Raw genomic sequence first — 14,948 nt, 5'->3', positions numbered from 1 at the left:
GGAGAGAGAAGGAGAGAGAGAGAGAGAGAGAGAGAGAGAGAGAGAGAGAGAGAGAGAGAGAGGGAAAATGGGGTCCGCAGAGGAGGACAAGGAGCGGGAGGAAAGTGGAAGCTAACTCGTGAGCGAACGCCGCGACGGCGACGGCGACGGCGGCGGCGGCAGCGATGGGAGGAGGAGCGCGGTGGACGCTCCGCAGTCGGTCCCTCCGAGAGAGGACCGTTCGTGAGAGGAGGTAAAGTACGGAGCGGAACGAGCGGAGGGAAGCGCAACGTCGCGGGCGCAAGCGCATTGGGACTCGGAGCGGCTCGCGGCGTGCGCCACATTGAAAGCTTGCGACATGCTGCTGCGGCGTTCAGTTGCGCGCCAACTCTCAAGTGGGTTTGTTGTTGTCGCATCGAGTTCCCGTACCCTCGAGCTCTCCACGTATAGCGGTCCTTCCGTGTGTATTCCGAGTGCGAGAGGCTACGAGCGAATGTACGGCTGGTGCGTGTAGGCGTTAGTAAACGACGTCAAGAGAGACTACTGAACGAACGCGTGTTGCGACGCGAAGCGGACAACGAGAGTTAAATAGTTGAGACAACGTCGTCAGATGGGACAACGTGTCTTACCGTCGTCCTCGCAATCTCGGAATATATAATCCGGGGAATAACATTAAGTAAGTATTTGGAACAGTGTCAAAAACCGCGACGCGTGCTCTTTCGAGGAAAACGTTTGTTGTCCACGGCGGTGACGGCGTGACGACGATAAATACTCACCGGAAAGTACTCTCCTCATCTCCTACCGGCTCGTCTCGGACGACGTAGTACGCGCTACGACGGCCGAAGGAGAGGGAGATATATAACTAAGTAGAACCGAGACGCGCGCGCGGACACAAGGACGTTTTCTACGTATACGTAGACAAACGGACGCGGACGTACAGGTGGTCGCGCGGTGAAGTCGCGAAAGAGGATTCCCATCTGTGATGTGTGAGTGAGCGATGGAGTCCCCAGTCATGTACGATTCGGCGGCCCATCAGGCCCAGGCCCAGGGTACGGCTGATTTGAAGAAGTCCCAGGTGCTCAACAACAATACCAGCAATCAGAACAATAACGCCGCGGCGAATAACAACAATTCCGCGCTGCAGATCAACCACAATCACAACCATCAGCAACAAAATAGCGCGGTGGTGAAGCAGGTCTCCGGCAGCAAGGCGAGCTTACATCAGCAATACGCCGAGCATTGCGCCGCTGCTGGCGAGCTTACTGATCTCAATGCTCCAGAAATTTCGCTGGATCTTCAGAATTTGATCGATGATAACCAATTCAGCGATAATATACTGGATATGCTCGGTCCCAATAACAACGCTATGAAACACGTCAGGACGGGCGGTTATCCCCGCACGACGCTCGCTTACATGCCGCAACCGGTGCATAGCGGAGCGACCTATCACCAGAGCAGCAATAGCTGCAGCGACAGCAACAGCTCGAGTTCGGAGTCGCCTAGCATCAAGGAAGAACCGTTGGACCCAGCGGACTACAGACGCCACTGCCCTCAGTATCCACCCACCGGTTACAGCCCGGTGACGACGAACAACCCGTTCGCCAATGGTGGCCAGACCTTCACCACCTTGACGCCGTCCACGATACCGGGCGGTCATCCAGGTGCGCCGGTTCATCAGGCGCCACCGCGGGGTGGCCCCATGAAGGGGCCGGTAATGGCCCATCAGCATCACCCTACCGCGAACGTCGCCAGAAAACAAACCAAGGCTATCGACAAGGCAAGTGACGAGTACAGGCGACGGCGGGAGAGAAATAACATCGCCGTGAGGAAGAGCCGCGAGAAGGCGAAGGTACGATCGCGTGAAACCGAGGAGAAGGTCAAGCTGCTGGTGAAAGATAACGATTTGCTGAAGAAACGGATCGAGCTGCTCAACGAGGAGCTCAATGTACTCAGGTCGCTCTTCAGCTCCGTTGGCGTGGTGCCCGAGCAGTTGCACCGCGAGATCTCCAGGCATCTCGATCAGTTTCAGCAGCATGCGGTTGGACCTATGTAGCAGCAGCAGCAGCAACAGTGCACGGACATTGCCACGCAATTCGAGATGACATCGTCTTCCGACGACATCGTCGTTGACTCGCGTCCTTGGGCCATCAGGCTGCTCCGATTGTGAAATGAAGTCAGTCGCATCTTCCGCTTCCTCCTGCTTCTCCCCCACAGTATCGCGCACATCTCCGAAGAGAAATCGTCCCTCGTTCTCCATCCCTCCCTCCCGTTTGCTCATCTATCTTTTTCCTTCTCCTTTCATCTTCTACGTCGTCCTTTATAATCTCACTCGGCTCAGAGTGCTCGATGCGAACACACGTGCATGCGTGCGTGCGTCGTCGTCGTTTGCGTTGAGATCCGCGAAGACGCGAACGTGGAGGAAGAAAGAGGGGGGGGGGGGGATTGGCGAGTCGCGAAGGAGGACGAACGCGAAGAGCAAGCTATTCTATACTTTTGATGACTGAAAAAACCGCGGTCGGCGTGGTTCATGCAAGAACTTCGCATTTTGTTAGAAGTGGCTTTGCTCGCGGGACGTGCATCCCTTCGCTTCAGAGTGCCGTTCGGACACTGAGAAAGCGAAAGGGAGGCGAATACCAATAAATAAAAGAGTAAATCGTGAAGAATCAATCGCGTGAACCGCTATAGCGAGCCGTCGTATTGCGATATCTCTCCAGGCGTAGACGCCTTAGAGTCAACGAAGGACGCGAGAAAGGCAATCCAATTTTCCTTTTTCTCTTTCATCTTCCTTCGTGTTATTTTTCTTCTTAGCGTCTTACTCCTCCTTTATAGAAATTCAATTCAATACTGAAACTTACTTTGTTTTGAGTATTAAAACATTACTCTTAATACTTCCAAATGAGTAGTTAATCTAAATTTCTGTAAGGGCTATCATTCTTCTATTTAACCTGTAACTGTTATATGCTATTTTGGGCTATTTATGGGCTAAATACAAGTAAGACTGAGTGGTCCATCGATTTCGAATCTATTGATGGGCAAAATCATCGTAATACGAAGGCTAGCTCCGACATTTCGAACAAATCGTGTCTTGGTGTGATTCACGCAAGAGAATTCTCACTTTAGTTGTATATTATTATGTTTCGTACTACACATAAACCGAACATACACCTAACACATCTCCAATGCGAAAGACACGTATACACGGCGTTGTATTTAGAGTCGGTTCTTAGTTAATGTTAAATTAATGAACTTAGGCTATCATTCTCTAATTACCAAGTACCTAAAAAAAAAAGTCACATCGAAACACGGTGATTTATGTATCAACGTGGCTCGTATCAACAATAGTGCAACAATGAGACAAGTCGATATCTCCATCTTCTCTCGATACGTATTCGCTTTCGCGCTCGTCATATTTGACGAAGCGCCAAGCAACACAAAACCGAGCACTTTATCCACGCTCTTGTATTATAGTACTAATTAATTTTATTATTATATTCGAAATGTATGTACATAAAAAGCTAATATATTTTGTTAAAAGGAAAAACTGAGAGAAAGAGGGAGAGAGCATCTGAGAGAGAGAGAGAGAGAGAGAGAGAGAGAGAGAGAGAGAGAGAGAGAGAAAGAGAGAGAAACGGCCGGAAAGACTGGGAAGTCGAGAGCGGATTGTATACGTGCGTGCGTGTATGAGCCGTATAACGTTTATACGTATGTATATGTGACATCGCGTGCGCGAATGCGTCGGGAGAGACAAATTGTTGTAATTGCATATTTTATTAGTATCAAGAATGAGACCGATAATCAAGCGAGAGGCGGAAGAGAATCATACATGAATGTTTTATACAAGCATGCATGCAGTCGCATAAAGTGTGGCATCATCTTTACGATGCCAACTCGTACGCATCGTAATGTGTACAACAGTCAACAGCCGGTGTGCACCGTGGGTTCATCATGATCGCACGTATCATACATGAATGCACGCGAATACTTGCGAACGATTTTTAATTATTTACAGGCCAAGACGTGCGACCGCGTGCAATTAGTGTGAATGAGAGAGAGAGAGAGAGAGAGAGAGAGAGAGAGAGAGAGAGAGAGAGAGAGAGAAAGAGAAAAAGTTACGCACGCGTGCCTTGATGTATGACTGACGTATGACTTTAGGGTACGAAATTACCTGTCACGGTTGTCTTCTTGTCTATGCACAAATATATTTTGATATGAAACATATATATAACGCGTCTACCTCTGTTTCTTTTCTTATCTCTACGCGTCGCCTCACCTTCCCCGCATTTCCCCTGTGTCTTCCCTCTGGCTCATCAATTTAATTCCTTATGACGTACTTTAAGCCTTTGACGCATAAAGCTGCTTTTCTACGACTGATAACGTTCTGCGATGTAATCTCGGAATTTAAAGAACTATATGCAGAACTTTTCCATTCTTTCATTATCGACATGTCATGCTTTACTGTTATAAATACATTTACGCTGACACTTTTTTCGACGTACAAATACAAATTTTAGTCATTCATCAGAAAAAAACGTATTATTTATAGTTCAATTACTAGAACGTTATGTCTTTTAATTTTCTGAAGATTCCTCGTGAAATCCAATTAATTGTTTTTCAAAATATATAGGAAAAGAACATTTACACTATTATTATATTAGCACAATTGTCTATATTTATATCTTTTAATTTTCTAAGATTCGGAAATAAAAAAGATATTTATTCAACTTTACGCTGTTTAGAAAAAAATTGTATTATAAATTGACATAAAAATGTGTGAAATTAACTAGCTTACTCAGGTGTCTGAAAGAATAAGATTCAAACCTCAAAAGTATCACTAGATAAGGAAACAGACTCATACTCGTTATCATCATACGATAACGTTCTGACCTGAGATTAACGACGTCATGTACGGTCAAGGCGAGTCCCATTGAAGGGATATTTCCATGACCGTAGCAAAAAATAGTCAGCCATTGATCTGCTGGAAAAATTTATCGACATTCGCACCTTAATACAGAACGCGCGTATGGAAAGCGATCGGAGTAATGGCGCGCGAATCCATCGCGGCGAGTGAGTCACGAGATAAGTTTGTTGTTAGTCAGATTAAATAGATTAGCACCATTGTGACGAGCGTGACGCGCGTTGTAGCGAGCCCCGCGGAACAGGATACGGCGCGTTCCACGCGTGTACGCGCGAGCGCACGTGCCCGCGCTCGAATCACACGCACACAAACGTACGCGACAAGGCACACGAGGAAGCGCAACGTCCGCGTGGCGTAATTGGCGAAACGAGTTTTTCACGTCGAGATGCAAAATCAATGATGTCACGGTGTAATATTTCGTCTGTAACAATTGAGAATTAATTCGAATTTCCCTTTCTCTCACCACTACTATCCCATATTGTGATACGGAAGTAAGAAAATAAGATACGCACAAAAACATCTTGAAAATATATTAGTATCGAAAGATGTTTCGATAAAACAATAAATTACAATCGATAGACCGATTTTAAAATATAGATAAATTAAGAAATATAATTATATGTTTGGTGTGCTTTCTTACTTTTGACATCGTAACCTGAGTAGTGATAGTAGTGGATGAATGATCAGGAGCCTTGATAAAAATGACAGAGAAATTGAATGAACAATGCCTAAATACTTGAAGTAAATTTTTCAAATACTGTTTGATAGATAAATGAATTAACACCTACTCTTCACTTAATCACGATAAAACCACAAAAGTGATAAAGTAAACTTTCATAACATTGAAAGTTTAAAAGAAAAGAATGTCTAGGAAAAAGAAAATTTCTCAGACTTTGTTGTGCTTCAATCGTACACGGTTTCGCGTAAACTTGCATTTGATTTGATGATCCTCGCGGACAATTTATTGTATTTCTACGTGATAGAATGCAGAGATTATCGTACGTATGCATGCGACAACATATTGTCCAACGCAGAATACATATGTAGATGAGTGTACGAAGAATAAAAATGAAATACCGAAACGGAATACTTCTCAAGAATTAGAATTGACATTGATGCAAGAAGACATATACATATATTTTCAGGACGATGCACTGCGGGATCTTAAAACGTCGAACAACTTAAAAATCGGAAATAGCGAATATCAATGCAAAGAAAAATACTTTTCGTAAGAAATACATTATTCGATAATGTCTAGCTGTTCTGCTGATGTCTAACATCAGCAGAAAAGAAGAGACTTTACATAACACACACATGCAAACACGGCAGTAGTATAGTAGAGTATAATATTTTCAGAGATATTTAAAAAGAGATCTCGATTTTTTTTAAACAAAATTTACATTAACACATAAACTATTACATAATTAACTTTGTAGGATTTTTGGATAATTTTTAAATTGATGGCAATGCTGGCAATTAAATAACAGATCATGTAACGCGACTGTAATAAGTAAGTACTACTCCATAATAACATTCCTCTATAAATTATATTAAACACGCATCTAGTGGAATTATTATAATTTTACCTTTGTTTCGCACGCGTAAGAATACTAAATGTATATCTGTATCTAAACACAATTCCAAGTAATCTAATCCCCTTACACCAAACCAATCATAAATTACTTTTTAAATACCACTAACATGCATAGATTTTAGTCACAGGCACGTGTTTGATTAATAAGATTATGAGTTGGATAGATAAATCTTTCAATATCTCTTGTAATAATCTTTTTGTTACAATTATTAAAATAGCTGGCATAACATTAATTTTATGAGGTGTTATTTCAAAGAAAACACTTAATGTGTGCGAAATATAACATTATATCTTTAAAATTTCAAAATATGAAGTGTTCAAATTAAATTACAATAATTATAAAAAACAACAAAAAATTGTCCACATAGATCATTTTTAAATGTAGTTCAGTTTCTTTGCAATGTATCATCGATCCGATATAGCTTTTGAAAAGTATCTCTTGACTATAATATATCTGCATTTTTTAATAACTTCGATGACTTTCTTAAATAAATGCTTCCTTCTAAAAGCTCTGTCAATATACAGTTTAAAGTCCAAAGATGGTGCACGTAGATAAACAATTCACTTTAATCTAGTTTCAACCTAGTTTATACGAAGTTAGCATCCGTAGAATCTAATATGCACACATTTTCCGATATTATAATTGATTTTAGATGAGAATTTAATCTATCAATTGACATTAAGAAACATTTAAAACGCCATCACGATGTAGCACATAAGTGCATTAACTTTAGTCAGCATTTTCTACCATCAATATTCTTCGCTGAGAATACGATTCGTTCTCAATGCATTTTTGCTCCACTTCAAAGGCTTTATTTATGTTTTCAATCTTTTACAAATTTCCATTAATTTAATTTTTCCCTAATAAAAGATTTTATAACATTGCATTATATGCCATGCTTTTATAAATTTTATACGTGTCTGTTACTTCTATCGAACTATACGTTAGCTGTTGTACAATTCATTCAAAATCATGCACATTCCAGAGCACAACGCGATGCAGCTTTTACATATGCTTCATTCTTTGAGCGTGTGATTTAAATTATAATTTAAAATAGAATACTACTCATATATTATACATATATGGCAGATAGCACTGTGTTATATCGTGTATTTATGAATATAATATTAAATGGATCAAATATATGCTTCACCTATAACATTTCCCGATACCAACATTATTTTTATGGTAACGCTTGTTTTGTGGTCACGTTGAATTTCTAAAATAATGCGCCAAGTTTTGACGCCGAGATGTCTACGTGCACGTGTCGTCGACGATTCCAGTTTTAGATGTGAGCTATGTCAGTATTTTTGCGGTACAGCCACTTTTCGAATCATGTCCACTGACATGAGCAGCAACATTACCGGGTCGAGTATTTTAATCCTGCTAACTAATAAATTACAATTTTGTATCCAATAAAATTTATTAATCAGAAAATGTCAAAACTTACGAATCACTAAAGAAAGAGAAAAATATTTGTGTTTATGTGGTGTTTTATTTTTTAATAAAAAATCTATCAAATCTATCAAAATCCAACTCATCAGGTTTGATGTAAATTTTATTTATCGAATAATACAATATTACGCATGATTGTTTGTTTACCAGTCTTTTTTTTATCCGAAACAAAATATATAAAAAGAACAGGAGGATTAGCTCTCTTGCGCATGTGTGATATCTGGCTACTAGTATTTATTATCAACGCTTTATCAGCTATTATCGACTTCGCTTAATTCTTCATGCTGACGCAGCAAAATGCGCGCTCTCTCTCTCTCTCTCTCACACTTTTTCATTGATGTTTTGTCAATCGTTATTAAATTAGTTGTAAATTGTTAACATAAATCGTATTTAATTCCTTTCTTTCTTATCTTATTTCGTTACATAATGTTTATTTATATATACATATATATATCTATTTACTATATATACTACAAATGTAATTATAATAATTAATTGAAAAAATCTATTATTCTAATCACATTCTTCGACACACACACATATGTCTCTGTGTACCTACATAAACTTATCTACTTATAATAAAATATACATATAGCAGCAAACATAATACAAAAGATTCTAGTCGGATGTCGGATTCTTAGCTGCACTTCTATTATCAGCTGACTCTTTGTTCTAACTTCAGTGATCATGGCATAGCGCCAGTTCGAATTATGAGAGAGGGAACAATTTGCTTGCTAATTCACGTTAACATTATCTGACGCTTCCATCCATAAGATATTAAGTACAAGTGTCATCTCAGTTTATATCTCACATATACATTATATTTTGAAGAAAATAGCGTACAGAATTCCGTCATGATTGGAAATAAAGATACGTAGAAATTAGCATTCATAATAAAATATTTACAAGTAGTAAACTTGTGGCTAAATTAAGATAGACGTTTTTTAAAACTATTTTTAAGACCGGGATACCTATTAAGATACTTAGAAATTAACAATTTGTAAAATCGTATAAGTGCACTTAAAATTAAGCTGAAAAGCCGGTCCTTCAAAGCCATTGAGAAAAAAAGAAAGAAGTATACAAATATTTCTGTATACGCTATTTTTCATCAACATCATCGAACGTGGAGCACTGAAAAATGTAGCCTAGTAAAGGCGCGCCGCCAGCAATTCGATACTCCATTTTCCCGGCCATGTTTATAGAGTTACCTGCGTTCCTATCCTTCTATTCGCTCGACTGCCTGGTCTCTATTCTGGCTGCGACGTTATATGGGTTAGGGCCAACTCTGCCAAGACCGCCCCGCACCCACGCGCGCCCGTTCCCGATTCTCTCTTTTTACACGCACACGATGAACGAAACAGCTCGTGGTGCTCACAAACTTGCTCTTCGCGAGCGTCGAGTAGCTGTTGTGTGCAGTGCGAAAATGAACGCGCACTTGATCCGCTAAAACCGCTCGCGTATCCGCCGAACTTAGCGAAACTTCGACGCTAATAAAACCGGTGACATTGAATCGGTGCGCTCGCATCCCGAGCCAGATTTTGCGAGATGATCGTGTGTAGCGGAAACGGTCACCGAATTAGTCGCGTTGCCCCGCATCATCGTAATTGCCGACGTTTATGTCTGATCTATTATCCAGCTATTAATATCCTCGGATAATCAAAAATATTGTTTACTATAAATTATTAAGATATTTTACACAAATGTAAAAAATGTGATTTAACATAAATTTAACGTGATACTGAAAAATTATAAAACTAAAAAAAAACAGATAATAGTTTTTCAAGTGTTAAGGCTTTTTCAAGTGTTTTCTTCAGAGGTGCCAAAGGGCTTAAGGGTTATCGCCGTATCGACACGGTATCTTTAAAAAAAAGACTTGAGAAATAAGAGATAGAGAAAGTCATCGTTTTAAAATTATCGAAATACCAAATGATCGAAGGAATCTGTGTAAGAAAAAATTATAGAAAATATTAAATTTCGTAGTTTGTGTGTGCAGTTTCGTAGAAATGTGTACAATCGTAACTCTACCTCGAACATAATAAATGTTTCAATTTATAGATCTTCCTGGCGCCTCTGGTCTGTTGTTTTCAAATACATACTCATGAATTAGTATTATTAAATTGTCCAACAATGTTTTAAGATAAAATGTTAAGTAAAAAATTAAAATGTTAAATATTATAATATCTTCTTTAATTGTCGTATTCAAACAAAACAATATGTAGAAGACATTGTTAATAATTTTTTGAGTATGAATTATAAGAATAGATATTATAATGGAGAAAAATATAGAAGAAAATGTTGGAAATATATATTTTAAGAAAGTCATTTATCTTTTTTTTTTAATTTAACTAATCAATCAAGAATGCTTAATGAAATGTTAATCAATGCTCGCGTATATCAAATTCGTTTTGTCTTTTCCGATTGATTTCACGAGCTGGATGGAAAAGCATCTAACCCAGAGTTAAAAGGAGTTCGCCGCCGATCGGCGCGACTCAGCGCCACGAACACGATGTGGGTGTGACCTGGTTTGCGAGAGTTTCACTTTCCTGTAACATCGTTGCACGGAGGAGGTAAGGAGGATTCGACCCCAGAGTTACGTCATGCATTGTTATGCCGGCCGTAACGACTCGTAGTCGTACGTGCGGAACTCTGCGGGAATGAAAATCAGTGAGAGACAAGAAAGACCGCCTTATATCCCGTGAATCGATCGTTGTTGATCGATAGTCTTCGTCGATCTTCTACATGTTATATGATCACGTAAATCGTACATTCCAATCGGTATTGTTCAGACGATCGTAGCTATAAATGTATGTGTGTTAGAAAACTCAAAAAATTTCAGAAGCCCAGCACCTAGATACAAAAATATATTTTAATTCGATTTTCAAAAATTACAGTGAATTTTTGGTTTTTTTTATGTGTCATTGTAATTTTAATTGAAAATTATAGATTGTATATATAATTACAAAACAAGTAGATTTATAAAAATTAAGTCAATGGATAAGTTAAATTTAATGTACGTTATTGTAATTTAAAGATATATTTTCTTTGTGTTTGCAATGTGATTCGATGATGTGTCTCGTTTTTTTTTTTTGTTTAATCCTTCGGTGAATAATAGTAAAGAGCAATTACTACTATTATTTACAAAAATAAGAAAACAAATTTATTAAAACGCTACAAAAACTAAAAATTAAAATATATGAGATTAAATATAATGTATACATTTGAATTCATATATACATAAATTCGTTCTTATAATCATTGCAATGTACTCATCCAACATGATACGAATCTTCTTTGTCTCTTCTTCAGGATATATTTTCTTTATATATGGATGCATTTTTCCACGATAATTCAATATTGTTATTCTAATTCGACAGACACAAACACTAGTGTCGAACTCGGAACGCATAATGCGTATGCTTCTACGTGAGTATCTGCGCGTGGGTATGCGTATATCCTCGCCACGATCTTCGAGTGTTGGACTGGCAAGTATATAAAAGAGCGTTCTAGCGTGCGACCTATATTCCACGCCTGCATCGCTATATTAGACGCGTACGACGCATCAGGGACACGAAAGCGTCTCTCTCTTTCTCTCTCTCTCTCCTCTCTTTCTTTCTCTCTTCCCCTTCCCCCCCCCCTCACTCTCACCTGCTGCGAAACAAACCCAAATTCGAGGGGCAATAAAAATTCCTCGATTGTCCGCTTTCGTGTTACGTTCTAATTCCTGATAGATTATACGATTAATTATAAAAATTTACAAGTAACGTGATACACATAGAACGATAAGTCGAAAACTTGATTTCATTTTTATTAGTCGTTTCTCTTTCAAAAACGTGTATAATATTTTCTAAGAATAAGAAAAATATTAGAGGAATAAACGCAGAAGAGCGTATTCATAAGAAAAATTCGAAGTTTGCTTATTCCGATAATTAAAACAGTGATTAAATAAAGAAGAATAGTTTTCAAAGAAAAACAAACACACATTAATAAGTAAAATAAGTTCACGAAAAATAACACAAAATAAGAGCAAGTTTAAAACATTGAAATTTGTGTAAATTAATGTAAATTAAAAAATTTATTATTCTGACATTTGAAATGTTTATTACTCTTCTATGAATTTTGTTCAGACGACTTAAAGACTATTTTCAATCGATTTTAAAAGTAAAATACCGATTTAAAAAAAAAATTCAAAATGAAATTGCATGATATACTTTTGTGTATTCAACATCGCATAATATCCGGATGAGGTTCGTCATAAACGCATATTTATAGTGAGTTATGCATATGCATGAATAATGACGCATTCACTTCCTACGGGAAGAGAAATGAGGACCAGATCGGTCGATCGCGTGCACAAAATTCGAACGTGCAGCCGATTATTCTCATCCCACGAATGGACACGCGCGTGACAGTAAGCGTGCACGCACGATGTGCGTTTACGCGAGGAAGTCAGAGGATTTATTTTCGTCGCGGTCGCTTCCAAACGCATCACCCACTCGCTCTCGATGGACCGCTGCAGCCACTCTAAAGGCCATATCAGTGTCTTTATACGGTCGTTTACTCTTCGGGACAACGGTAAAATGGTACGGGCGCTGCCTAAAAGTCAATGAAGGCCACTTCCGCGTTCGCGCCTCTTATGCTCGCTACACGTAGTGCGTCATAATCTAGTCTTGTATGACACGCATACACGCTCGCCGCAATCTAGAAGATAAGGATCAAATTTATAAAAAAAACTAATTTTTTTAATTACAAGATTTGCATTTCACTTCCTTAGAAACGAGATGTGTATGCATTAAAACGCCTAAAAAAATGTGAAAGAACTATTATGAATAAAACTGAATAAATTATAATTGACGATAATATAGCTTGTATTTTCACACAGATATAGTATACCATAAATCGTATCTGTTCTTAAATTTCAACATAATTTTGAATTTAGTATTTTACTTATATTTTTTATTTACTTACATTTTTATTTTAATATTTTAAAGCTCTAGGTTTATCATGTTTATTTATTTTATTTATATTGTAACGCCTGCTGTTTTTAATAGAAATTATATTTAATTTCGAATGGATCTGCATACATTAAATAAGTGCGCTAAGAGATGAGAAAATCAGTGTCCTTAATTAAACTTAATTAAGCAGACTACAATTATGGCTGCTACGCAATATAGATAATCAGTACGAGAACATTCCGAAGATACGCAAATCGCTGTAGTAGTATAAAAAGGTTAACGAGAGTGTTCTCATGAGTGGATTATGCCACGCAGTACCTAGTTAACGCCGCATAAATCTAGCTTGTATAGCTCTGTGTGAATTGATGAGGTACGATCATTCGGCATGTCATCACTATGTAAAATTTCGATCCACACGCGTGGGAACGCGCTGATGTAAAACAGGAAATAGGAAAGATTTCATGGCGAAAATACAACAAATTTCTGACACGAGTTTTAAATATGATTTTATGATTATTAATAATTTGTTAGTCCGGCTAATATCTAAAAGAAAAATATGTTACATTCTCTTCGTTAACTTGAAAAATATGTATCTCTCTCAATCTCTACTTTTTTTACTTTAAAGTGAAACTTATAAACCTCTTATTCTTGTACTAAATATTTTATAAAAGAAAAGAGTATCTGTTTATCAATGGAATATCTCAACGGTCACTAAAATATGCCATTGGATAAAGCTATATCTGATATATGTATAATAACTTAATAAGCATTTTTAAAAAGCGTCGTGCACTTCTAGTGAATAGTTCGATCGGAACAACTTGTACGAACAGCGCGATATTAATAACCAGCTAAGAAAGAAACGCGACGATTCCATACACCATATGGCCAACCTAAATTCTAAGAGTCAAGCGTAACTAACATAACCAAGATAACCTACATAAGACGGAGATATTAGTCGCGATTGAACTAATGATGACACTCGTTCTTAGTTTACTAATATTCAGAATTGTTAACAAAATGTGTTTTTTCTTTCAAAAATCTGGAAAATTGTTATCTATCCATTTATTTGTGTGTATTTTTGTAATCACATTAAAATCCTCCAAAAATAGCTTAAACTGATGTAATTTGTCATTTTGATATCAAGACATCTTTGACGGTATTTTGACATAAAGTGATAATAAGTATAGTGCCTGGCATTCACGTGATATTAAATAAAGTTAACTTGCTATCTGAGATATTACTTTTATGCAGATTATTCTATAAAATTTATAGAATGAACAATCCAGATTTAATATCGATCTCAATTCTCAATCATAATTATACAATATTTATCAATTCTAAAAAGACATGCAGTTTCCGCAAAGCTATAAAACTGGAAATACTGGATATATAATTAGAGATTATATTAGAGATAATAATGGCATTGTCTATGTTACATTATAAGCCAAAATTGCTTTCTATCTACATAAAAAAATTTTCGAAAATTAGTATTTCTTGAAATAAACGATTTCGTATGTTTAAGAGAGATAACAGGCAGTTCGTTTTTTAAGAAACATGTGTACGTATTACGTAAAATTGAGTTGGTTTCGTTATAACAATTACCCAAATATGTCTTATAAATATATTCTACAAAATATTTAATCATTTGTTCTAACAGTTTACTAACAAAAGAATATTCGATATTGAGGAATATAATATTTTGAGTTAAGGCTATCATACGAGTACATAAAATTTTAATTGTAATCATGAAGTCGTAAAGAAATCGACCAATCACAATCAAAATTGCGATCTTACGTTTTAGGATCAGTTTAGAACAATCAACTGTGATTGATCAATATGCGACCTCATGGTAACGACTAAAATTTTTTAAGTGTAATAATTTTTAAGTAACTAAATATAGAGAAAAAAAAATGTTTTTTGACACTCTATTAATATCTATATAAATATTATAATAATCTTTTGATGTATCGCTATATTTAGTCAAACAAAACACACACATACACTACGGATTTTTAATTACTAAATTTCCAGAATGTAAAATTTATGAATAAC

The 14,948-nt window shown here is 37.4% G+C and overlaps 1 protein-coding gene across 1 annotated transcript; it reads left to right on the top strand.

Annotated features, from left to right (window-relative positions):
* Nucleotides 1-368: 368 nt before the first annotated feature.
* LOC108783318 (CCAAT/enhancer-binding protein) lies at nucleotides 369-2,716 on the top strand. Its single transcript, XM_018551863.1, has one exon. The coding sequence runs from the start codon at nucleotides 977-979 to the stop codon at nucleotides 2,030-2,032; it is 1,056 nt and encodes a 351-aa protein (XP_018407365.1). The 5' UTR covers nucleotides 369-976; the 3' UTR covers nucleotides 2,033-2,716.
* Nucleotides 2,717-14,948: the final 12,232 nt, after the last annotated feature.

This window comes from Cyphomyrmex costatus, unplaced genomic scaffold (genome assembly GCF_001594065.2).
Source record: "Cyphomyrmex costatus isolate MS0001 unplaced genomic scaffold, Ccosl1.0 scaffold148, whole genome shotgun sequence".
NCBI lineage: Eukaryota > Metazoa > Arthropoda > Insecta > Hymenoptera > Formicidae > Cyphomyrmex > Cyphomyrmex costatus.
Note: the sequence above shows the minus strand (reverse complement) of the source record. Positions and strands in the feature narration are given on the sequence as shown.